Source organism: Emydura macquarii, unplaced genomic scaffold (genome assembly GCF_026122565.2).
Source record: "Emydura macquarii macquarii isolate MOO-44397 ecotype Brisbane River unplaced genomic scaffold, CSIRO-AGI_Emac_v2 contig_3345, whole genome shotgun sequence".
Taxonomy (NCBI): domain Eukaryota; kingdom Metazoa; phylum Chordata; order Testudines; family Chelidae; genus Emydura; species Emydura macquarii.
In genome coordinates this window covers 2,549,275-2,575,749 of record NW_027133482.1, presented here as the reverse complement: position 1 = coordinate 2,575,749, position 26,475 = coordinate 2,549,275, and the positions used below count along the sequence as shown (strand labels likewise).

General features: G+C 37.2%; 1 protein-coding gene across 3 annotated transcripts in view; it reads left to right on the top strand.

Moving 5' to 3' along the window:
* DNAAF9 (dynein axonemal assembly factor 9) overlaps positions 1-26,475 on the top strand; it is a 112,062-nt gene that overhangs the window by 47,758 nt on the left and 37,829 nt on the right. For all 3 annotated transcript variants that reach the window (XM_067533659.1, XM_067533660.1, XM_067533661.1), the window contains 11 exons: positions 1,835-1,871; positions 8,115-8,202; positions 8,489-8,565; positions 9,245-9,289; positions 9,828-9,873; positions 12,589-12,700; positions 13,968-14,038; positions 14,836-14,886; positions 15,906-15,993; positions 19,793-19,896; positions 24,679-24,825. In XM_067533659.1, coding sequence (XP_067389760.1) covers positions 1,835-1,871; positions 8,115-8,202; positions 8,489-8,565; positions 9,245-9,289; positions 9,828-9,873; positions 12,589-12,700; positions 13,968-14,038; positions 14,836-14,886; positions 15,906-15,993; positions 19,793-19,896; positions 24,679-24,825 — 866 coding nt within the window. The remainder of the gene's footprint in view (positions 1-1,834; positions 1,872-8,114; positions 8,203-8,488; positions 8,566-9,244; positions 9,290-9,827; positions 9,874-12,588; positions 12,701-13,967; positions 14,039-14,835; positions 14,887-15,905; positions 15,994-19,792; positions 19,897-24,678; positions 24,826-26,475) is intronic.

The window sequence follows — 26,475 nt, the reverse complement described above, 5'->3', positions numbered from 1 at the left end:
ACTGACTCAACAGACATTATAGGCTTTCGAGTGACAATCCTGGAATCTTCTTATATAGATAGGCCATTAATTCGTCACCTGTGATATAATTCAGTAGCTGAAGTTATTAACCAGAAACCCTGCTGGTCCTTCAAAAATAAAAAAGCTTGCATCTTATTCAAGATCAAATGTGACTTCAGATTTTGCCAAATGCATTAGTAAAAAATGTTCTCTTCTGTATTGCCATCTCACTTTATCTTATACTCACAGGTTAAGTGAGGATATTGAGAAAATTCATTTACCAAAAGAAGGTTTACATAATTTCTTTTCTCAGTGAGATTGTATTCTTAAAAGTAGTAATTTAAGATCTAGCAGTCTCCCCAACATAAACCATAGCATAAGGGCCTTGCAGTAGATTGACGTATCGATTAAATGTGTTAGGGGTTGGTATGTGTATATATTTAAAATGACTTGCATTAAATAACGTCCAAGAATCTCAAGTCAAACATAGTTGAGACCGTTAATGAAATCATGTCTTATGTCTCTCTTTATAGTTCTGAAAACTATACATATATCAGTACTGCCATAAACATTCACCTTTGTTATTTAGAATTGATTTTATTGTAGTTCAGACTTGAAAAGTCATTTCAGATAAGGCCTTTTTTCTTTGTGCAATGTTTGTAGAAAATATGAATGGAGTATTATACTATGTTGTCCTTCTTTCTTCTCTCCCTTCCAATTTTATAATTACAAAAAGGGATTTTAATGAAGCTCTTTCAGTTCCTACCCTTCTTTGTCTGTGACCATTACCTAGCGCACACTGGTGCACATGCAAATAAAAACCATCGATATGTTACTATCATGCTGTGTTTTTGCTTTAGGTATATGTGTAGCCTATATAGAGCCTTGCCAGTAATGTTAAACTTTGACTGAAGAAGTGGAACTGTCATTCTTTACGAAGTTCCTAAATAGAGTAAACATGGTTATTCATAGTATTTTGCAACGTCTTAGGTGTGCAACTATATTTTAAAATATTTTTTCCTGATTTATAAAAGGAAACTACATCCCTTTGTCTTTGACCATTGGAGGGCTTAAAATAGTCACTGTTCAGAAGGATTAGGCTTTGGTCCACTGAAGGCTGTGTGAAAGTTCTACTTTTCACTTTAATGGGAGCCAAACTGAACCTGTACTCCCCGATGCTGCAAACACTTAAGCATATGAATAGTGCCATTTAAGTTAATAGCGCTACCCACATATGAAAAGCCAAGCATGTATGTGTGCAGGATTGGCCCCTCCTGGCCAGGATTTTCAACCCTGAGTGCCTTAAATTAAATTCCTAAATTACCATACAGAAACTACCACATTACTTTATTTAGGGATTGGCCTAATTTTCTGATCACTGCAGGTCCCATTGACTTCATTGAGACTTGTGGATCCTCCACACCTTTGCAAAATAGGTTACTTATATTGAGGTGCCTCAGTATAGTAATTTGGAAGTTTCTGGTAATTTAGATGTTTAACTTTAGGTTCCCAGATATGAAAGTTTTGGCTTTGCCATGGTAGTGCATGTATTGGTACAAGTTGCAGCCTGAAATTTGCCCTCTTTATTTGTGTGGGTTTTAACAAAACCCACCTATCAAAGCAAGATCCTAACCAAAAATACCAGCCACCGTTTGTATGTCAATTTATATAAAATAAGTAGAGTATTCTGCAAGTAAAATGTAGATAGCAGTTGTTTAGATGCTTGAATTCTTAATTCTGCTTTTTTAAAGTAGATACCCTTTGCATGAAATATGTTGCATAACGTAATGTAATAGTATTTAAAACTAACTTGAAATACTTCATTTTCATACAGGAAATGACAATGAGATGCATGAGAAAACTAAACAAGTGTAAGCTATCTATTTTTAACTTTTCCCTCTTCTTCCTCCTCCAATTCCACTTTGACAATACGTCCCAAATCCTATTTTAGACGGGTGACTGCAGATATTTACAGTGCAGTTTGTTTTGTTTTTTAAACAGAGCTCTGTATATATGTAGGAAGGGTTTTTACTAGATGCTTAAATTATGAGAAATCTGGAAATTGATATAAAGTATAGGGATTATTACTTGGTGTGATATCACTTCAGCATCAAAACAGTGTTTTAAAATGTAGGCCTTATATCTTAGTTCCTCCTGTGTTGCTTACACATGGGACAGTCCACAATTAGTGGAGAAAATGGTCTGTTGCTAGTTGTAGTACTTGCTAGATGATGCCTGTGCAACCAGTATCTTGAGTTACTTTCTGCCAGGCCTTCCTTGCCTTCCTCAAGTATCCAATTAAGTGCTTGCATACCATGTCTCCAATCTGTATTTGGGGAAAAACAGATGATATTGCTACATCATGTGGTAACACACTTTCCATTCCTCTAGTATCTCAGGAGGGTGTTAAACAGCAGCTACTAAAGTTAGACATTTTTAAAATTAGCAGGCCTGGATAACTTGCTTCCAAGAGTTTTTAAAAAAACTGACTGAGTAGCTCACTGGCCCATTAATAGTTGGGTTTCAATAAGTCAGGGAACACAAGGTAGGTTGTGCTATCTAACATTTTTATCAATGAGCTGGAAGAAAACATAAAATTATCACTCAAAGTTTGTAGATGACACAAAAATAGGGGGAGTGGTGAATAAAGAGGACAGAATGATCTGGATCGCTTGGTAAACTTGGCACAAGCAAACAATATGCACTTCAGTATGGCTAAAATTATACATCTAGGGACAAGGAGTGTACGCCATACTTACAGGATCGGGAACTCTATCCTGGGAAGTGGTGACTCTGAAAAAGATTTGGGAGTCATGGTGGAAATGAGCTCTCAGTGCAGTGTTGAGGCCAAAAGGACTAGTGTGGTTCCTGGATACACAACAAGTGGAATCTTGAGTAGGAGTAGAGGTTATTTTATCACTTTGTTTGACATTGGTGCCACCACTGCTGGAATACTGTGTTCAGTTCTGGTGCCCACAACTCAGTAAGCATATTGATAACTTGGAGAGGGCTCAGAGAAGAGCCACATGAATAATTAAATAATTAGAAAATATGGCTTATTGTGATAGACTCTAGGAGCTTTATTTGGCTTAACAAAGAGAAAGTTAAGGGGTGACTTGATTAGTCTATAAGTACCTATATGGGGAGCAAATGTTTAATAGTGGCTCTTCAATTTATCGGAGAAACATATTCATCGATCCAATGGCTGGAAGTTGAAACTCTACAAATTCAGAATGGAATAAGGCATACATTTTTAACAATGAGAGTAATGACCATTGGAAGAACTTACCAAGGTTGTGATGGATTCTCCATCACTGACTGTTTTCAATCAAGATAGGATGCTTTTCTAAAAGTTCTGCTCTAGGAGTTACTTTGGGGATATTCTCTGGACTGTTATACAGGAGATCAGACTAGATGATCACTGTGGTCCCTTCTGGACCTTGGAATCTTTGAAGTCTTCGATATAGTGTAAATGTCCCAAGATCCTGAGCTTGCTTTCTTTTGTATTTTTCTAACCTGTCCTGCTCTGTCAGTTCTCTTACTCTTGCATTTATTACCTGGTCTTTCCATTAAATGTGTAGTATCTTCTTCAGCCATCTGCAGCCTGCAGTCTCTTTATTAGCCACTGTCATCAGCCAAGTCTCTGCTCTGTACAGTAATGTGCTCAGTATAATTGCATCATATACTCAGACCTTTAGTTTGGTATGGAGATCTGTTTGACCAGATGTTTATCTTTCCAAGTAGTTAGTGGTGTTTGCTTTTCCTATTCTTGTTATGAATATCTTTATTGCAGCAGGGTTGGCAATTTCCCAATAAAAGCTATTTTAGGGCAGAGTGCTAGCAAACATCAGCTTAAACCCAGTTTAAACTGGGAAGAATAATTGCATCAGTATCCATCAAGTTCTGCAAGCATAGAACACGTCTTTTCAAAGTTTAGACACATCCATTCAAACTGAGAAATAGGCTCGGTCTGTCCACTACATCAAAGTTGGTTGTCTGCTACAGAATGCTGCCTGGCCAAATGGACCTGGACTGGTAGTCTGCAACTCTGCGTGCTTCTGATTGCTTAATGCTTCGACCCTACAACTCTGCATTACTGTCATTTTCATATAATCAGATTTTTACTTTTGTCTATATAATACTGAAAACTGAAATATGAGTCACGACAGGTATAACTTCCTTGAGAAAATACCAAGCCAAAATATATACAGATATTCCAATGTTCAGTAGTAAAATTTACATACTAATATTACACCCACTACAGTTTTACTTTTTATTTGTATATCTTAAATCTATGAAACTACTGCCTTTATGTTAACACAATTTGAATATGTAACTAATATGTAGAAAACAAAACTAAGAAGTGTGGTGTGCTTTATCTAAACAGTTTTAAAAATAGAAAATGCCTTACACTGGGACTAACTAGTTTTTCCCTGTGCAGTAAAACCGATGATTTTTACCTGCTAAAAACCACCACTGGTAAATACCATGCTATCCTTGTATCACTATCACCTTCAAATGTTGACACTTCCCAAAAGCAGAACACTTGAACTTCTTTGGTTTCTTTTTCCATCTTTTCTTTTGCATCTGTTGTCCATTCTTCTATCTTAATAATCTTGGTTTTGTCCGCAATTACTTTCAATCCATTTTTTGCTGCTTCCTAAAGAAGATCGTTCCATTCCACATTATATGTGGTAAAGCAGTGTCAAGGTCATGTAACTCACAATATCACTTGAGGTGGAAAGCAATATTTTAAAGGAAACATTAAAATGAATAAAACCCCACGAACTTAAATTTACTATGTTTTTGGATCTTTAAAATGATGGAAGACTAGTAAGACAAATGTTTGTTTGTTTGTTTGTTTTGCATATCCTCAAATCTCATAAAGCTTTGTACCTATAGAAGGTGTCAAGGGTGATAACAGTTAAAGGATAGAATTAAAACACCTGCATACATTATATTTTTTTTAAAAAATCAGTTGAGTATATAGGCTAAATGACCTGTAAGATTTTTCTCAGTCTTAAGCTGATTTTCACTGTCTTGCCAGCTACCTGGCATCAAATGATACTTGGTCACATTCAATTTGTTTTTTCATGATCTTTCTTCCTGGCATTGTGGATACTCAGTACTATGATAACATTTTCAAATATCACTTTTTCTGAGTGTGTTGTTCATGCACTAAAATACCTCAACCCAATTTTTCCAGCAACGGTGTGATCTTTTCAGATGACACTTAGATATACTTCTTAATACTGCCCATTTCTCTGCATTCTTTGGCATATTCTCAAACATTGTCTGTCTGTTTACCTATAGCTGTCTGCCTTGTGTGCTGCTCCTGTGATCTGGATAAATTAGACCCTTCTTCATTGTTATGGTGTGTTTAATTAGATATGACAACTTCATGTTCCTTTTTCTGTTGCTTATGGGCTGGTCATTTTCCTGTCACTTGCAAGTCTGGTTGAGTTGGGGAATGATAGAGACTTGACTAGTAAGTATGGTGATGGCCTTTATCTTCTATATTGTTGACTTGGAAGACAAGGTCAGCATTACCAGTTACGCAATAAATGTGAAGCACTTCAAGTGGAAAGTTGTTGTTTGTGAAATAATAGACAACTCTCAAGGATGAGCATCAGAACTTTTTCTCAAAGTTGCTTCAAGTTGTCCCTTGTTATGTGTAAAGGATCTATGTACTGTCTCAAACATAAAAGAATTTGGGTATTAGTTGGAATTTCTGTATGTCTGATATCTGATTATATACTTTAGGCTGTTGATAGCACTGCCTACTATGCTGGCCAATATAGTCTTATTGCTTCCTTGTACTCCCGTATCTGTCTGCATCCACTTGCAGTCTCTTGTCTTATACTTCAATTGGAAGCTGTTGGGATGGGAGCTGTCTCTTTTTCTTCTATTTTAGCACAGTGTGGTGTCTGGCCCATGTATGGGGCTCCCAGGTGCTCTGGTAATAAATAATAAAAATGATGATGACGTAGAATCTTCTGATACTGCTCAATAAAAAGACAAAGCAGAAAGTTATTTCTGATGCCCAGCTTAGTCCCAGGTTTGGGTGTATTTAAGAAATATAACTTGGAGGCTTTTTATTCAATCCTTTTCCTGCTTGGGTGCCTTCAAGAGTATAGGGTTAGCTTTGCTCCTCTGAACGGGATACTACAGCCTGACACCAGTTAAAATAACAAAATGCAAAACCAAGTGAAAAATTTTAGTGTCATCTGTTAAAATCTAAATCTGGTCCATTTATGAGGGGCACTTCACTAAGATGTGTGGGAGTTTGTGTAACAGCTGGTCTTGGTTTTGAGCCAGAATGACATCACCTCTGAAACGTGCAGAAATTTATTTTTTTTCTTGTTTTCAGTGCATAGTTTTTTCCCAGCATATTATGCAAAGTTCATGCAGTTTTGTGAACTTGTACAACTAAACACAACAACCACTCTTCTATAAACAAACATATGATAAAATAAGTTACTTTCTCTGTTGTGCTAAGTATATGTAGGACCTCAACTACAATGGCTTGTGTAAGGTTTGTTTGAATCAGTCTCATATTGTAGTCTCCCAGTAAAAATATTTTGAGGCACTCAGCGATTTTCCCCAAATTTATACCACAGAGTGAACCATGCTTGGGAGTTTCGAGAAGCATGCAAGATTGCTTCCTTATTTTCTAAGGGATTCTTTCAATGGGCCTAGAGGATTTAATCCCACTGCCTAAAATCTGGGAGTTGCAGGAATGTAGGTAGGGGAATTGAGGTGCTCCTGTGCAAAGTTTCAGTTTAGGGTTTGAGAGACCACTAGTTAAGGGAGCAGAGTTTGTCCTGCTGTTGCAGACTTGTATAGTAAGCAGAAGAGTCACTTCTTTCTCCCACTCTTGAGCTATAAGACACACTGGAGGCTGTGAATTGTTAGAGGCCCACACATTTTCCCAAGAATTTGGAGATGGAGAGATGCTGAAAGGTATAATTCATTTAGAGGCTGATCTAATTGTCATTGATGTCTGGGAGGGTCTTTCCATTCTCCTTTTTGGAAGGAAATTAGACCAGGCCTTTATACGGGATGAATTTTCTATTGCAGAGCCAAAGAACTGGTTGAGTGTGTGGGTGTGCAGGGTAGGCTGGGGGTTGATTTTGTTCTGTTAACATTTCCATAACAGGTCAATTCTTCTTTTAGATAGATGAACCCAATGTGTTTTCAGGATCTTTGGGTATCTAGGGCTTGCTTGTATGGCCTGCTGAAGGACCGTGGATATGTTGTTTGTTGGAGGTCTCAGGGTGAGATAATTGAAAGTGCTCCCATCTCCCAGTGGTAAAAGTTCCATTGACTGCAGTGGGAACAGAGTTAAGCCAGTGCTGAGGGCTTTTGAAAGTATCTTCGTTGGTGCTGTTGGGGTGGATTGATTTAACTGAGCCAATCAGAGCTCGAGTAGGGAGAAGCTATGAAATAGGAGTATGAGACCATCCAGGTGGTCTCAGTGGATGATCCTGATGAGTTGCATGATGGTGTCAGAAGCTGGGTCCCAGTGCCTGTGATGACTTTGCCAGTCTCTTCCACTCAGTTGCACAGTCTCTAGATCCTCATGTCCTATTGTGCCATATTTATAAAGTTTGACCTCCAAAAGACGGATGTTTTTCCTCTGGTTCTCACCTTATGTAGAAGAGCAGCCATTAACTCAGTATTTGATAGAGGCCTATGGATTGAACATATTGATTTTTGTATTTAAATGTTTTAAGAGCTTATAAGTTTAGGTCTTAATAGTTTGCATTAAATTCAGATTTAATTTAAACAGGTTTATTTTTAAAAAGAAAAATGAATAATTAAAATAACACAATCAAAAATCTGATTTTAAAAAATTCATTTTTTTAGCTTAAAAAAAATCTCTTTATCCACCCCAGTGCAAATAAAATGTCATGAAAATAAACCAAGTAGGCACAATATTAGAGATTTTAAAAGGGGTCTTCACTTTTTATAGTAAGGCATTGTGAGTCTTTCCCTGTAAGAGACTTCTGGATGTTTGAGAGAAGGGAAGCTCTGACTTCCTGATTTCTTCCATTATTTAACATGAATTGCTATAGCCAAAGTTTATTTTATGTTTGCATTTGTCTTTTCAGTAGGCTGTTGTCCCAGATATATGCTGCTGTTGTAGAGGCTGTCCTTGCTGGTATTGCATGCTATGCCAAAACTTCCAATGCAACCAAGGTAATTTAAAATGCCTGTCATGTATGTTGTAGCTGAAATGTCCATTTTAATCAGTGCTGTTTCAAAATGTTATACATGCTGCGGCAAGATGTCTCTCTCTTCTACTGAATTATCTCAATACTGCACTGAGCAAAAGTTTTAGTAATCCTGGGCACTCAGTAGTCTGGCTCAGCTTTTGTATGTTACCTTATGTCTATTGCTCAGTGTCTGGTTCCTGTTCAACATATGTATGCACCCTTTAGTAATGGGGAATTTTGTAAGCATATAATTTTCTGTTTTTTTGCAGGCAAAAGAAACAGCAGAAGAAATTCTTTTGTCGATGTTTGATTCCTTTCATCTAACACAATTTAAAACTGCATTACGGTATGGAATTTCAGATATTGGCTTTTCTGTTGGTATTGTCTTAACTCAATTGTTTATTTGGTGAAAAGTCACACTTAAACCACTTCTTGTTTTTAAATTTGGTTACAAAATTGCAGATTGAAATTGAATGGGTAGAATAATTTCATTTTTCTTCCTCTCCACATTCTCCTGGACCACTTGGAAAGTGATTTTAGTGCTAAAACTGTGTTCAGAGACTTTGCATGTAGTTTAGCATGTAAAAATGATGTGATTCAAGCCTTATGTACACTTATGGCAATGTGTAGAGTACAGACACTGCACGCCCAGCTAGGACGGGTATAAAAAACAGTGTACATGGTGAGGCATGGCTTAAGCAAGTGGAATAGTGCCCTCCATGCCTGAATCCTGGGGTTATACACAGCTCTCTGCATGCCCAAACGGTGCCATTCATGTCTACACTGCTATTTTTATCAGTGTAGTGTACTGCAGCCTTTCCCCTGTTGGGGTCTTTCCCCACCACAGTGAAAGACTCTGGGAGCAGGGAAAGACTACTGGTGCCTTTCCCCAGAGCCTTTCACTGCCACATGTAGCTACACATACCCGACACGCCACTGTAAGTGTAGACAAGCTTATTCATTAGCAAATCTCTAGGAATAAAAAACATTTTAACTGGATACTTCTTCTTTATTTTTGTACACAGCTCCAAAATAGCTTTTCAGATTCAGGCTGTGAATAATCATGGAAGGTCAGTACTATCTTCTGTTTCATATAGGGAATAAATGATTTTAATGCTAATCAGCGACAAACAAAATATTTTTAGCCTTCACAAAACATATTATAGAAGACATTATGATCTTTGTTTGTTATAGCAAATTAGGGCAAACATTAAATGCCTTAGCATTTGTATACAGAGGCAACTTAATGACTTGTTATCCTTCTGTATGTATTTATATTTGTATGGAACCTTAGTAGCACTTTAAAAACAGAACAGCTGCGTAGAGCATCTTTATGATCTCTGCTAATATATAGGAGCAGCAGGAACCCATTAAGAGTTTTCATTTAAAAATAAATTTGTTTGAAGTAAGTTCGCCTTCCTCCCCCCCCCCATGGCATCTTATGTTTTGCCACACTGTCTTTTTTACCATATTTTACCAGATTGACTAAAATGCCCTAGAGGGATGGAACACTTCTTTCAAGTAGAAGTAGTTATTTTGGATGGGTATTGTAAACTCTCATTTTAAAAAGATCTAATCTTTAAATATTGAAATATTATTCTGTTTTAGAATTATTCCATTGGATAAAGACGATAGCCTGTACTTAGTTAAAACTGTAAGTAGAGCTGTTCAATGCTGTGCAACCACTTCCAACAGTGTGTATTTCTAAATGTAATCATCTGTATAGTGGTGAACTTCAAGATCTCTTTTTAAAAATATCACTTGAGGCACATCTAGGGACTAGGTAGACTTGTTTTGTAAGATTTTTGAGTTCTAGCAAACAAATCTCTGCTGTCTTTGGTAGATGGCTTTTGGATGCAAGTACTGGTAATAAGATGATTTAATTGCCTTTTGCTGAAGAACCTATGGCTGGAAGTTAAAGCCAGAATAATTCAAATTAGAAATAAGGCACACGTTTTTAATAGTGAAAGTGACTGACCATTGGACAAAGGACAAAGGGAAGTGGTGGATTCTTCATCTTCAGTGTCTTCAAATCTAGAAAGGGATCCAGTGTTGAAGATATACTTTAGCCAATCACTAGTTATTGTCCTCATTAGAAGTAACTGGGTAAAATTTAATGACGTATGTTATACCTTGGAACAGAGTACATGATCCAGTGGTCTCTTCTGGCTTTAAAATCTGCATATTAGTGTTTCCCAGAGTGAGGTTTTTTTCAGCATTGGAACTGGAAGAAAATTGGGCATGATCTCTGCACACTCCTGCTCTCACTGCAGATAAAGACACTGGGGAATAACTTCAAAAGGGGAAGACTTTTAAAATCTGAATGCAAACAAATGGAGTGAACAAAAGATAGGAAGGAAAATGGAACAAACAAAAGAATAGGGTTGGGGAAAAAGGCAAAGAAACAGCAAGTGTGTGGGGTAGGGTGCAAGGGAAACTAGGTCTACTACACCAATCCATAAAAAGGTTGAAAATCACTCACTTAAAAAATGGTTCTCCTTAACCTCTGAGTATAGGACAAGAAGCAATGGGCTTTAATTGCAGCAAAGATGGCTTTGGTTGGACATTAGGAAACATTTCTTAACTGTCAGGATAGTTAAGCACTAGAATAAATGGCCTAGGGAGGTTGTGGAATCTCCAACATCGGAAATTTTTAAGAGCATGTTAAGCAAACATCTGTCAGGGAAGGTTTAGATAATACTTAGTCCTGCCATACGTGCAGGGGACTGGACTAGATGACCCCTCGAGGTCCCTTCCAGTCCTATGATTAAATAAAATAGATGCATGCTAAAAAATGCAAATGTTTTCTCCATGCTTTAGGAGTATCTTTGTGCTGAGAGCCTTTGCAGTAATCTATTTATTTCTTCAGCCTCCGCACATTCACACTTGTGGAATTGCACATCCTGGTGAGGAGCTGGTTGCAGGGAGGTGCAATCCCACAAGCGTCAATGCACAGAGACAATGATCAATCTTGATGACATACGTATTAAAGAATAGTAACAGCGAAGATTTTCAACAGTTGCGGTAGTTACACTGAAGTCCGGACTCCTTACTTAATGTGGACAGATAGCTACAGTGGCAACTTAAATAAAGAAAAAACAGACCAGATATTTTCCTGTAAACTGAAAATTCAGCCATAGTATGTCCACTTATGTTTGAACTGCTTTCCCTGTACTGCTGGCTGTCTTGTGCTACATCCCCTCCCTCCTTTTTTTTTTTTCCTGGGCACTGGGTTGGAGAACTTGCCGGAGAAACCTGGGGAATTTAAGAGAGCAGCTATGAAGCTCTGGCTTCAGAATCAAAGTATTTACACAGCAGGAGTTCCACAACTCCAACCTTATAAATCTTATACGCCAATCCAGTTTACAATTTTGGTACTCATTTTGTTTTAAAGTATTCCAAACCAAAGCTCTTAGCTTATAGATAAGGATTTAGTACATTTTGAAATAACACAAAGCTTACAAATCACTGAAGAAACCCAATGCTAAAAAATATTGAACTCGCAAGTTAAGGTTACATAAACAGTTATTACACTATTCATTGATACATGCATAAACTGGAGACTTATTTGAGCATTTAATATTTATTTATGTAAACTTCTGTTTTTCTTGATTTTGAGTTCACTTTTTGTTTTTCGTTTTTGTTTTGTTTGATATGAGACTAACAACATTAGAAATAAACAGCTTCCTGTCGAATCAGTTTAGTATTTTATCATGTGGCTGCTCTTTAATTGATTTAGTCCTTGTTTATCTTTGGTCCAAAAGTCTCTTAGCTGCCAGCTCTTACACCTGTTTTTTCCATATCTGCATTAATAAGAGTCCATGGTATAATATTTTACTGGATGAGATACTTCATTGTTCCTTTTTTATACGTGTTGCATTTGAGAAATAGGGTATTAGAGTTAAGTTTGATCTAAAAAAAGACATTTTCTTTAGAGCAACAGTCTCACTAAAATGTTCCAATAAAACATGATAACTTTGTTAACAGTACTGAAGAGTTCTTGATAATTCTCACTGCAAACTAACATAGTTTTTATCTGGTGTATCAGGTAGTTTAGTTTATACCTGTGATAACTAATTATGCTTCTGGTGGGGGTACCAAGATTACATTTTCAGATTGAAGTTGATTGATACACAATTGAGTTTTGAGCTGTGAGGTTTGAGATTATGATTTGAGGCAACACACATTAGTTACGTTTGTTAAAATCCCTGGGCTCTCTGTTTCCATTTGTGTGTGGAAGTGTAATGTCTCAAAAGCAGCCAAAATTTCAACTCTGTTGTTTTGAGTCTCACAACACATTAGATAAAAATTGAAGAATTATACAAGTCTCTTTTGCCTCTCTTCCTTCCACCTCCCCCATTTGCTACAGGCGGCTATGACAATATATGACATTCCAGATTTGCTAGGAGGAAGGGGATGCTTGGGATCTGTAGTCTTCTCAGAATCGTTTCTGGCTTCACAGATCTTTATTAAAGAAAAAGGTAACTATTGCAACTATTTAAAGCTATTTAAATGCACACTACAATCTGTTAATGTTGTTTTGATCAATTCATTATGTAATTAATGGGGGGTAGTAAGATACCTTGTTGTGTATTGTTACCAATGCTATTTTGAAGATTTTTAGCAAGTAAAGACCTAACTAAAATTTACTAGTAATCCAAGTAATCCAGTTGTTTTAAATTAAAGGAGAAGATTGCATTCATTTTTTCTCTGCAACTAATCAAAGGGACGTTTGTTTCCGCTATCAGCTTGTTAGGATTGCTAGACAAAAGAACCTCATGCATATCTGCCTTCTCAGCTTTTTAGTCTTATTGACTATTCACTTATTCTTGTATTATAAAAGAGGACAAATAGGAGCACCAGATTTATCTTCCTTATACTTTTCATTATTTCATATATAGTTTTTCACCCCTGTAGTATTTATCTTGAAGGTAGAAACAAGTAAATGAAAATTTAAAAATAAAATGGATGAAACTTTTATTTGCTGTTTAGAAGTCTTGTTTTGAAATAGAAGATAGTAGGTAACCTTCAACCAGTTTCAAACCCCACTAGATCTTTTCCACAATGCCAGAGTGAAAAAAGCCATTTGTGTTAAGAATTCCTATAGCGTAAGATAGAAAATTTGCTCAAGACACTTGGTTCTAAGCAAGTGGATCGCTCCCTTTTTTTATTTATTTATTCATTTATTTTTTTGGCCGTGTGAGGAGGGTTTTATCTGATTCTTGGTGGATTGCTAACTGTTAAAAACAACCAAAAAACTAATACTGATATTATGGTATACAGAAGTGTGTTGCTTAATCTTGGTCACAGCTGTTTTTTCCCCAAAGTGGAACTCCGTGTCTTGTGCTTCCCCAGCTTCACAAGAGGAAAAAGGAGAAAAGTAAAACATGTTTGGCCCAGACAGTAGTAGGAGTCAGAGGGAGAAAATAAACAGCTTAAGGGTTGAGGAATGTGGGGAAGACAGGAAAGGCAAATAAGAAGCATAGAGAGAAACCAGGACTGTTAATAAATGTGCTCTGCAGTATTTCTGATGTGTGGGTGATAGTACTAAAAAGGCTGGGAACTTTGTCACGTAAGGAACACCGAACGTTTAGGGAATCGGTATTTTATAGGTAAACTAATAGCAATGTGAAATCATCATTGTTGGAAGTGGAGACTAATAGGCTTTTAAGGTGGCTTGATAAGCTCTTTAAATAGTTGAGAAACCATAGTACTTCTGTTTTATTTTTTACATTTGCTTTCCTGCAGATGGCAGTATTAATACAGAAACCAGCTACATCATTCTGACTGCAGCTATCCCAAGATACGTTTCTTGGCTGGTTAGTATAGTGCAACCTAAGTACTTCATAATCCGTAAATTTTGTAAATGCATTCCACCAGAAGAAAATTTAGGTAAATATAAATGTATAAAGTAAGTGTGAATACTCTAACTCCATTTATTGGTAAGTAACTTTCCTTTTAAAGAATGTGAAAATGAGCTTATGCTGAAGGTGTTAGTCATACCATCCATCTTAAATGCTAGTGTTGTCGCTGCTGTAAGGTTTATCCAAACATACAGGTCTGATTTTTTTGAAACGTGTACTGTAACTTTCAACAGTGAATTAAGTGTGGTGCATTTTATAGTACTTGGATATCTAATGTGACTTGTCAATGTAGGACTGCTCCTACAAAATTGAAGGTCTGAGCTCAGATCCTCAGTTGGTGTAATTCCAGTAAAGCTAATGGAACTATACTGATTTACATCAGCTGAGGATCTGATCCCTGGTTGAGAGTCTACTAAAATGTATCTGAGGAGGGCTTCTCCTTTCTCCACCCCTTTATTCCACTTTGGTCTTTAGAGGCTGCTTTAACTGGAGCAGTCCCTTGGATGTCAAAGTTGGTGCTCTGGGCCGTTTTGGCCTCCACAGCAGCACCGAATTAGAAAGGTGCAAAGATGGATTATAGCACAGAATCTGATTCCAATCCTTTACATATCATTAGTCATCCAGGGCTGTCACTAAAGCTGCATAAAGGGGAGTTGTTGTTTGATGTGAATGTTGAGCAGCATTTTTTATAAAAGCGAGTTTAAAATCAGATCATTAGTACACTCTAAATGCAATTTTGGTTTTGACTGCAGGTTGAAGATAATGAAGTGAAACTGTCTGAAAAGGCGCAGCAGATAGTGAAGGTATGTAATAATACAGTGCTTTAATGAATTGTTAATCAAAGGTAAACTTACTTAGTCAAAATATAAAGGTTATGTTCTTCAAGATCTGATATTTGCAAATAGCATGATATAATGGACTATGCATAGTCTTTCTGTATATAAGGAAGTTTATTCTTTCTCTTCCGTTTTTTTCCCCCTGCCTTCAAACTACATTGTACAAAAATACCAGTTTACATGAGTGAATATGACAGAAGCTCAGTTTTAGGTTTTCTTTACTGCAAACAAGCAGCTAAAAACTAACACCAAAAAGAGTTTCTATTACTCTGATTTCCTTGGAATCTTGGTTTTAAATTGTTACCTCTTGAGTTCAGTTATCAAAAGAATGTATTGAAAAGACCAGTACTACTATACATACTTTTTAAAATTTATAGCAGGCTATATGCCTAAAATACTTCAAAACGTTTAGGAAGTATGGAAAAAAAACCCAACATCTGGAAACATCTAGTATTTGAGTTTCACATCTATGGTTTAATTTGAAATTGCCAGAACCCTTCAAAATAAGTATACTCTTGTAATTTGTTCCTATTAAACTGCATAACATGCTTTTAGTTCAATAGACTAACAATATCAAAGCTAAAAGTCATGCTGTGTGAATGTGAAAATAATGTAATGGGTTATATTTTACAAAACTGCGTGTGGGAGAAGCACTTCTGAAAATGGTACTCCAGGCCTTTTTTGTGCCACTAAAAGGCACCTAATTTTTGGATATGCAGAAATTAGGTGCAATACTTACAAAGTTAATCTGGAAGGGTCTAATGCACTGATGTAGCTTTTTCTCAATTTAAACTCTTTTCACCAGAGAATGGCAGAAGGGACTTCTTTTTTGAGGGATGGTATATTTTAATGCAAAACCATTCTCTTATTGCATAATATAAATCTAGGGTGTAAAACAGGATAAAATGTGGTCAGGTTCAGAATGAATAGTTACCATCACCTATACCGTCTATAACGTCACTGTAAAACATTTGTTTTCTTTTTAGGAAGATGAATCTTTCCTGGGCACTTTCCTCACAGGAGGTGATGGAGCATATATTTATTCTAGCAATTCACAAGCCATGCCTGCGCAAGGTGAGTGTTTTGTTTTCTTTTGTAAGTGTTAAAGAACTGCTCAGTGTTCTAGATAGTTACACAAAAGTAGAAGATGTGAATGATCTAGTGAGCTAGGCTCTTGCTTGGCTTGACAAGTTACACTTTAGGCAACTTATATATACATGGTATACTTAAGCTTGGCTTGAAACTCCAAGTCTTCTGCTTCCTTGCTCCTACTGAAGCTTTTGCTTGCCTGTAACTTCTGTCCCTTATCCCAACCCTTCACATTTCCATTGAAACCACAGAGAAATCCATGATGTTCCTGGTCCCTCTGCTCCAACTAACACCTTCCCTTGCTGATGGCTCATGAGCATTGGGGGTTATTGCACAATACATACTTTGTAGATTTGATTTAATTTCTTGCTTAGATAGCAAGGGAACATGAACTTGGCCTCCTCATTCCCCAGTCATGCACACTGCAAGATGACTGCACAGTTCAACATGACTGGCCATTTGTACCTAAGTAAGAGAACCAGGATTAGAACATGTCAGAGTTGAACTCCATTACCTGGCAGAGCTGTGTGGAAAGCTTCTGCACTACCTGGGTAGTGTGTGTGCTTGGTTCCATTCCATGTTATGAATCTCTTGCTTTGAATGAATTTAATCTTCATTAAACTTAAATATAAAGTATTTTTTTCAAAATTCTTTCCATGTATAGATGGTTTCTATTTTTATACGTTGGTAAAATTTGCCTCCTGTTTCACAATTATATTTGTAGTGCTTAGGAATTCTTGTATTTTGAACTAATTGATTAACAGGCTATTACTAATTAAAAAGGCATTGTTTACCGCCTTAACAGTTGGATAAAAAGGTGAAACTAGGATATCATCCAGTTGGTCTTGTGTGAGGTAATTGGGTGACGGATGTTATCCTGACCCCAGGTATTTGAATATGGGCTAAATCCAGTCTCTTTCTGGGTTAACTTTTTTCCCCAGAAGCTCTAACTTTAGATTCATAGATTCCAAGGAGGGGCAGGAACCATTGTGATTTATCTAGTTGTGTGGTTCCTAACCTTTTTGGCTGGAGGGTCACAAATATCATTTTTATAACCCTGAAAGGCCACCAGTCTATTAACTCATAAAAATGTATTGACATATACACCATTAAGGACTAAAAATCACTGCATATTTAAAGTAAACATTTTGATACTACTGTGCTCATTTTTACAGTCACTATTTGACACCTACAAATTACTCGCAGTAGGTCGCACTTACAGACAAAGCACTAGCGTAGATGAGTGACTGTCACTACACACTGAAACACATGGCCTGGCAGCTACGTCACGATGGGTGGCCTGCTAAGTGCAGGCCAAACCAGAAGGCACTGATTTTTAGAGTCCTGCCCCTCCTCAAACATGGTGGGTCCAGGCTGCTCCCAGGCTGAGCGCTTTGCCATGCTCCCAGCTACAGCCAGGGGGAGGTCAGTGCTGATCTCCCATCCCCTTGGCTGCAGCCAGGACCCTGTACCAGTCTTGTAGCCCCGTGACAACGCACCCCGCCTGGGTCCTTAGGCAGCGGTTCCTTTCTGCAGCCAGTGAGAGGGGAGTGGCGGGCCACTTTTGGCCCGAAGGCCACATGTTGGGAACCACTGATCTAGTCTGACCTCCTGTATTAACACAGGCTATGAAATAATTCCTGGAGCACATCTTTTAGGGAAAAAAAATTAATTTTGATTTAAATTTTGACAGTGATGGAGAATCCACTGCAGCCTTTGGTAAATTCACTCCTTCACCCCCTACTATCTTTTCACTTGTCTGTTGTTTTGACACCTGTCTTCTGTGACATACAGCATCCTTTGAGGTTTCTGTGACAGAGAATATCATAAATGCAACGTCTTGCCTTTTCTTGGATGTTTAAGAAAAGAAAGCATGTTACTTCTGTAATGTGCTTGGTTTTGTTGGCCTCAGGAGTCTAGGTAATGAAGCTGTTCTCAAACACACTCAGCCTGACATCTGTGTAATTATGTACATCCTGCCACTTGATTGAACAGTGAATGCCCTTTTCCCAAGGCTTGGATTACTAATACACATTCGAAGGCTAGGCTGCATGCTTCTATTTTCATTGTCCTCTGCATTCTGGCCTTAAACTCATAATTTTTTATTCTTCCTGTTCTGCTCAGCAACAGTTCCATTTTATTGATCTTTCTGTACGGCAGTCTCGTGTATTTGAGGAATGCTAGAGAGCATTTATTCATATAAAATATAAATACAAGCTTCTAAACCAATATCCTCTCCTATTGATCAATTATTGAACTTAAAATATTAGTTGTGTTCACAAGTACAATGCTGATATATTCAGGGCAGTTTCAGTAATGTCACTTTACCTACCTAGCTGTACTATGGATGTACTACTTTGAGACCTGCTAATTTGTTTCATATTGATGTTCTCTTTTCAGAGTAGAATGCTAAAGATTTTGTAACCATAAACTTCTATTTTGTTCTCTTTCAAAAGAGAAAATATTGACACCTATTGTTTCATTAGACCACAATTTGGTAGACTATATGCATGATGTATATCATATTTAACCCTACCTCTCAGTGCTCTGCCTTACTTGTCTTAATTTAGTCTCCCCCTTCCGTTTGATCTCTCTCTCTTCCTACTCCTCTTGAACATTCTTTTACTTCTATTTCTTTTCTTCTTCCTCATATGTGCTTTCCTGTCCAGACTGCTGCCCTGCTCCCCTTGATGGAATGGCTATCAGTAGTGGCTCTGGTCCCATTGGCAGTCCCTGGTCTCTTTTGGCTTCCTTTGTGGTTAGCAGGAGCAGTTTTGCTGATGTCAGCTTGTCAGCTTCCTTTTTTCCTCTTATTTAGCAGCTGACCTCCTTCTTGAGAACTTTTTATTTAACTGTTGTGATAAGTAGGCTGTCTCTTCCTTTTTTTCCAGCCGCTTCCACAGGCCATACAGATTTTCTTAAGAGCCTCAATGCCTGTAAAATCAGCTGGAAACTAGGAAGTAGAGACAGTACTGCGTGACCCACTAGCTGTTACTAGATCAACAGCAAGTTTGAAAATTGTTGACCCAAATGATAGATTTTCTTCTGCACATGCACATAAGTGAGTCTGTGAATAAAGTAAAGAAACTGGATTTTATAATCTTTAATAGTCTCCACATATGCAGATAACGTCACCTTTTGCTGCTAGTAGGTATTTGGGATTGGTAAAAGAAAAACGCCACTGTTCCCTGACTCTTCTTATGTTGGAATATGAATTTATATAAAGTGACATTGTCCAGGTTGGTTTGTCCAAAGCATGCTCTGTTTTGACAGTGTTACTATGCTTAAAATTTTTGCTTGAGGTATCAGATGTTGGATCTTCTATAGAAAATGTTTGGTGTGTGTGTGTGAGATAAAAAAGTATATAAAATTTTGATGAAATGTGAAACACAGAAACCTTGCCCTTCTCGGTTATTTATTTTTTCCTAATCCACATTCACTGTTTTTCTCAATTTTGCGGTTAATCATTAATGGATTTTTCTTATAAAGACCCCCAAAATTGGGGTATAACTTACACAAATCATATGGCAGTTCCTTAAAGGGTTTCCTTCCCTAGCAGCATCTTGAGATATCTGGTAAAAATTACTGAACAAATGTTATCCAGATTGCCTTACTCTGTAGTACATTACTTCTGCTTTTGTTGCCTAAAAAAACATTTTGGACTGAAACACCAGTTGCGTCATGTTGTACAACCTGAATATGATTTTCTTTTAAAGTGTCAATAGATATTGCTAAAGAGTGGTGTGTTGCATACTTTAATATTCTTTCCTTTTTCCAATTATAGGTAAATTATACTTCTTTTCAGATGGCATTCTTTTTTCCCATCCCCATCATGGGAGCATTACTGTTTCAAAGAATCATATGAGTTCCATTAAGTTCTATGATGGGGTAAGTGCTTCATTTGTTTGCAGTTATTGTCCTAGATTGTTTTTAATCTGCTCTTTACAAAGGTATTTATGAAGTAACTAACAAAAGCTTGTTTGAGTCTTTATGATGGTGTTTGCAAGATCGTGCAGAATATTATTAACCTTCAATAGAATGCCATTTAGATGCTTCTTGGACTCCATGATACAAATTCCTACTCTTAGTATTAGTTTTACAGTACTTTCATGGTGGCCGAACTGTAAGTAGGACAAGATTTTTAGGATGGGAGCTTCATCATGGCTATCTTTTTGTGGTTTGGGCTGCTAGCTTTACTTTATGCACTGGAAAGGTTTTTTTATTAACTAACTTTTAATCATTTTATACTACAGTAGAACCTCAGATTTACGAACACCAGAGTTAAAAACTGACCAGTCAACCACACACCTCATTTGGATCCAGAAGTACACAATCAGGCAGCCGCAGAGAAAAAAGCAAATACAGTACAGTACTGTTAAATGTAAACTACTAAAAAATAAAGGAAAAGCAACATTTTTCTTCTGCATAGTAGTGTTTCAAAGCTGTATTAAGTTAATGTTCAGTTGTAAACTTGAAAGAGCAACCATAATGTTTTGTTCAGCATTACAAACATTTGAGTTATGAACAACCTCCATTCCTGAGGTGCTCATAACTCTGAGGTTCTACTGTATTCTTAAAAAACTAAGTAACTGCAAATGAAAACAATTTTACAGATTTTTATACATCTAGCAAACTTATTTTAACTAATTTTTTCATTGTGTTTCAAGGCATAGTTCCAGTTGTATGATTTGTTTGTAGATGAAGTGCTGTATCTAGAGCAGATATTTTTAACCTTCTGTAAAATGTTCCTAGTAGTGTGTCTCATCGTTTAAAAGGTCATGAGGTGTGTCTTTATCTACTGTTGGAGAGTATTGTGTAACTGACAGTGTGAAAGCGATGTCTGGTTCACCTTTCCCAGGGACAGAGAAGTGAGGAAGAAAGACATGCTGTTCTACATTATTATACATATTCTGGTTAATTACAGTAAACCACATGAACTGTTTTCGCAGACATTGTCTTTTGCCATCTTCTGATCAACTTGTTAGTCCATTACATGAAGATGATTACCGTGTTAATTATATGATTCTGATGTGATGTGACTTCTGGGAATTAAGAATTGGGTTAGTGTGGATAGCTCCATTTAAAGATAGACAAATCTGTTTAACTATAATACTTTTTTTCATAGTTTATTACTGTGTGTGGGAATGTGAGATTGTTTTGGATGAGCACAAAGTTTCATAAATGCTCTAAAGAGAAAAGCCCATTTTCTTCAGTCTCAAGTACTTTAAGTAACTGTACAGGGACTTCCAGAGAGCATTGTGTACATATGATTTCATAAAGTGAAAAAAAAATACAAGAAAAGCTTGTGCTTTAAGTTGAAAAGCACAACAGTAAAGAGACCGTTAACTTAGCTGCTTTTTCTTTAATACTATATTGACAGACTCTTTATAGTTTGACCTTCCTTCTATTGTTTGATTCATGACACTCACTTTTATAAAACTCTGGCTATTTATGGGGTCTGTTTATCATTTTTGAACTGTTGCCAAGTTTGTGTGCACAGCAAAACCTTGAAGGAGAATTTTATTGTTTAACTGACTTGGCTTGAAGCAAGGGTGGAGAGCTAAAAATATTAAAACGTGACAGGAGGATAAGGAGATTGTTAGTGCACTGTTTTTGGAAGGTAGAGTGTAACAATAGTATAGATGCAGAGGAAAGGATAATCATTTGCGCTTCCAAGTGAGAAAGTAAGTTAGACCTCAGAGTAACATGCACATGTTATAAAATTCTGAACTTTAGATTTTCTATTTTTATTTTCAATCTTCTAATTATAACTAATCCTAGTAACATTCTCAATGGAACAAACATGGGTTTGGAAGTTGTTTGGGACTCTTGGTCTTAGGGCTACTGAGTTGACACGCCACTTAATTTCCAGTGAGTGAGCATGGACTGGGCCTTTTCCTTTTAAAATCTTGATGGTTTTCTTTGAAGAAAGCCTTGTGTTCCCCATCCTAATTAAAGGAAGATTATTTCTGTGATGTTTAACTAAAAGTACAGGAAGATTGTAGTAAGCTATAAATTACACAAAAATGCATTGTAGAAAGGGGTGCTATGAAAGAAATGTGATAGCACCTATTAACGTTTGATCTGTGGCCCTCATAAACTTAACTTTAGGTCTGCACAAAATTTTTTTCTCAAACTTCACTATCATTTAAAAAAAGTGAACAAAAGCAAATTCTGTAAATACAGAAACATCTAGTTGCAGTGCAAGTTTTAGATACCTTTTCAATTGCTTGCCATTGTACTGTGAAGGTAGTTTCTTCAGTAGTTCAAATGCTGCTAATCTCTATCGGTACTGTGACCAGAATTTCTCTTCCTTGATTTCTTCAACATAAATAATGCATGAACAGGGCTAACTTCTCACCAGTTTTGAGATTTCGTAGTTTTAGTAGTTCTTGAAGACACAGTGTAGGATGAATTTCAAAGCTTTTTGTGACTATTAGCCTTTTGAATAGCACTTTTCTGGCTAGCGAGGTTTATTATTTTCCTGTAGAAATGACCCCTTCTTGGTATACTGCCATATAACGTGTTCTGGAAGCTTCTTTAAAACTTGATTAGGTTTATTGCATTCTTAAGCAAATATAGTTATGTAAAACACAGAATGGCTTGGGAAACTTGCTGTATTCAACAAATGTAAAGCTAATAGCTAAGTAGCTGTTACCCTTTCTGGTTAAAACCATTTGCCTCATGAGCAGGGGGTTGGATTAGATGACCTCCTGTGGTCCCTTCCATCTCTGATCTTCTATGATTCTATCATCTGGGATTCCAGACTGTTGCTACTGACTTGTCGCTCTCTTGACGCTTGTGTATGGTCCTGTTTCCACAATTGAATTGTTCCACATTCACTGATGCTGTGGAGCTGCCATTGTCGTAGAGGTGGAGTGTCCCAGAAGCTATGGGCCCCACAACCCAGGTCAGATGGGGAGTGTGACCCATAAACTCACTTCTAGGTCTCACTCCCTGGGTTGTGATGTCCTGGTCTAAACATTTTCTTACAATAGAGAGGTAGTTAGCAGAGGTGGGGAGAATGGAGTAGTTCCTGAGTCTTATTGTGCTGTAGTATGCAAGGTGATTTGTGTTTTTAAGGAAAAAGGGGGAGAAAGGAGGGGGGGGAAAAAAAAAGGATGTGGTGGTTTTTGACATCCCTGATGGATTTCATAAAAATCCTCCCAGATTTTCTCTCTCTCTCCAGTAGTCTGTGTTCAGTAGCCTGGGTAGGAATTCTGCTTATAGATGGTTATGATGAAAGACTTCCCCAAATTGAGGAGTTCCAATTTAAGTATTGGGCAACCTAAAATTTGAGTCCTTCTCTCAAATTATCATTAGTAGGACACTGCAAAAGAACAAAACAAAACTGGGATTTTTTTTGTCTGTTAGTTGTCCAAGGGGACACTTATAACTATACTAGTCTTCCATCTCCTAGGCAGAACACCGCCAATCCTCCCAAGATGCAGTGTTTGTGATGATGGATACACGCACACAAAAATTCATTATGCTGTATCTATAGTATTTTATTGTATTTAGCATGGAGGCTGGGAGTCAAAATTTGAGTAAAGAACACACCATCAACTTCCTGCATGACTTTAGATTGATTTAACCTTACTTTCTACTTTTGTAAAGTAGAGATAATTTTATCTTCATTACAGGATATTGAGGTCTCATTCTTGTTTGTAAAAAGCATTTTGAGATTTGTTGAATGCAAATACAATATAATTTTATTAAATCAAAATGTGATTGAAATTGACAAGAAGCCTGTTTTAATGAGCTCTAGGGAACAGGAATCTCATCAGTTTCAATTTCCTGTTGGCTCATAAGAATATAATTTTGGCAGTAGGAACGGTAGACTTATTTATTTGAACTTAAACTCTCTAGGGGGCTTTATGAGCTAAACATGGCACTTGCAATATACTGAGATACTGCATCTCTACCAGCAAAGCTCGTAGTCATACTTGACTACTGGCAGAGTTCCTCTCATGGTAGTAATAATGAAATCTGTGATGTAAGGGTAGTTTGCCTGACATACCATACATGCTATCCTTTTTAATCTTCAGTATTACAGATTTTGCCATTTATACTACCAAAAGAGCTGTGCCAGCGGAGAACTATGGGGAACTACTAGTGTATAGCAAAAATAGGAAAGGGATGGTGGTGGGTTGCCTAAACCTCAACATCACAGTTGAACACTTCAAGATGAAAGCTTAACTCTTAGAGGATGCAGAGAGTTTTGAAATGCAACTCTTTTTGGTCTGTTTTAAAAAACAAAACAAACAAATAAACAAAAAAAAACCCCCCACCAACCAGCTGACAAATCTTGAAGGCCCTGTTCAAATTTACATTAACTCTTTAATACCACATGATAAAGAATTTATCCTGTGACTGGGCATCTGAACAGCCCTATCACTGATTATGTGGATTCTTCTGCTATGTATCTGTACTGCAGAACTTTAATGGATCTGCAGAAACTCTACTGGCATAGCCTTTGCAGGCCTGAAAGGATCCATGGTAAATATGACTATAAAATACTATACTAAAATACTATATTAAAATACTAAAATACTATACTAAATACTATACTTCTATACTGTAGAAGTAATAAAACAAAAATGATTAACTGTTTTTTCTTTTTAAATTTCCAACTGTTTATTGTAAAACTTCCTTCTGTTTCCTTTCTAGGACTCTACCAGTGTTGTGGCTGCTCTTTTTATAGACTTCAAAAGTTCCTTGCTTGCTCATCTACCAGTTCAGTTCCATACTTCAAGCAACTTCTTGATGATTGGACTTTGCCCAAAATCAGAGATCTATAAAGCTTTTTACTCACAGGTAAAATAAATACACTTAAAGCAAGATGGTGTTTAACATAAATACCCATAATGTTCTATATGGTGAAAGGGTGAAGGATGTTTCAGGAAGCTAGATAATCATGTGGTTAGAGCAAGGGACCGGGCTCCTCCTAATACGGGATGAGCCACTCAGATTCACCATGGGATCTTTAGCAAGTCAGTTGACTCCCCTATGCCTCAGTCAGTTCAGCTATAAAGTAAAATCAACACCTCACTAAAAATAAAATCAGATTCCGGATTTAAGATAAGCTCTCAAAGCTCAACTTCTCAAAGGCTTAATATGAAAAGTTAGAGGACAGCGGTTTTCTTAATGTAGGCATCCACTGTAATTAACACTTTCTGTTAGTGATGTGACTTAGAGCAACTCTTCCACCCCTCCCCTTTGCCTCAAGTTTGTGGAACTTAATTTTTAGGTATTAAAGCCCAAGAGACTCCCTGATGATCTAGTCCAGGTCCCAGGGCATGGGCCATGAAACTTGTATCTAGCCGCTAATACCAGTGCCTTTTCTCCCAACAGTATGAACGAAATGTGACTGCGCCTGATTCCGCAAATCTTTTGTGTGAGAAAATCTTAACTTTTGTAGATAGTCCTAGTGATAACTTCCTAATTATTGTTGCCATTAGCATATTACCCCTATAGTCACTGTTACAGTTATCACTTGTGTTCTCTTCTAGCCAGTGAGTTTGGGTTGTAGAGTATAAAAGCTGTAATAGTCACATTACAGGTATGGCACTGGTGTATACTTGGCTACAGTAATTATACCTAGCTTTTGTACCATCTCTACAACAATCATGACGTCAAATCTATCTGCTGAGTTAGAGATAATTTTAAGGACACACAAGATATTTTTTATGAGTATCTGAGACCAGTGCACTGTCCTCTCTGTAGACTTAATAATAGCTTGCTTTTTAACATACTGCTCTATCTTCCCCATGTCCCTCCCACTGCCTCCTCTCTCTCACCCTGAAAAACTGTTGGTTTAGTTTGTTATATTCCCAATTCCCGTCAACCCTGAAATCATGAGTCCTATTGTTTCTCCTGTTCTAGATTAGTAGTTCATCTAATTACTAGCCAAATCATATTGGTCAGTTAAACTTATTCTTAGAGAAACTGTGAAGAAATAGTGAAGTAGAGGAGCTCTCATCATGTAAGAGCTCAAGCGTCTCAAATTGCAGTGGGAGAGGTCTAGGTTGAATATTAGGAATAACTTTTTCACTAGGCGGGTGGTGAAGCACTGGAATGGGTTACCTCGGGAGGTGATGAAGTCTCCATCCATACAGGTTTTTAAGGCCTTGCTTGACAAAGCCCAGCTGGGATGATTTAGTTGGAGTTGGTCCTGCAGTGAGTAGGGGGTTGGACTAGATGACCTCCTGAGGTCCCTTCCATCCTCGATCTCCTATGATTCTAAGAGGAGTCACGACTCCTGGAGAGAGTTTTGAAGATCGTTTTAAATCTGATCATTAGAATAGAAAAACTGAACATCCTAGATGATTCGGAGGTGGGAGGGGCAATGTCTGTGTTTGAATAGCTTGTTCTTATTGTTCTGTAATAACATCCTCTAGATGTATATTGTGCTAAGTGAGCTCTTCTACTGTTACCACTTACCTTAAGAGTCCTAACGCTTGAAAT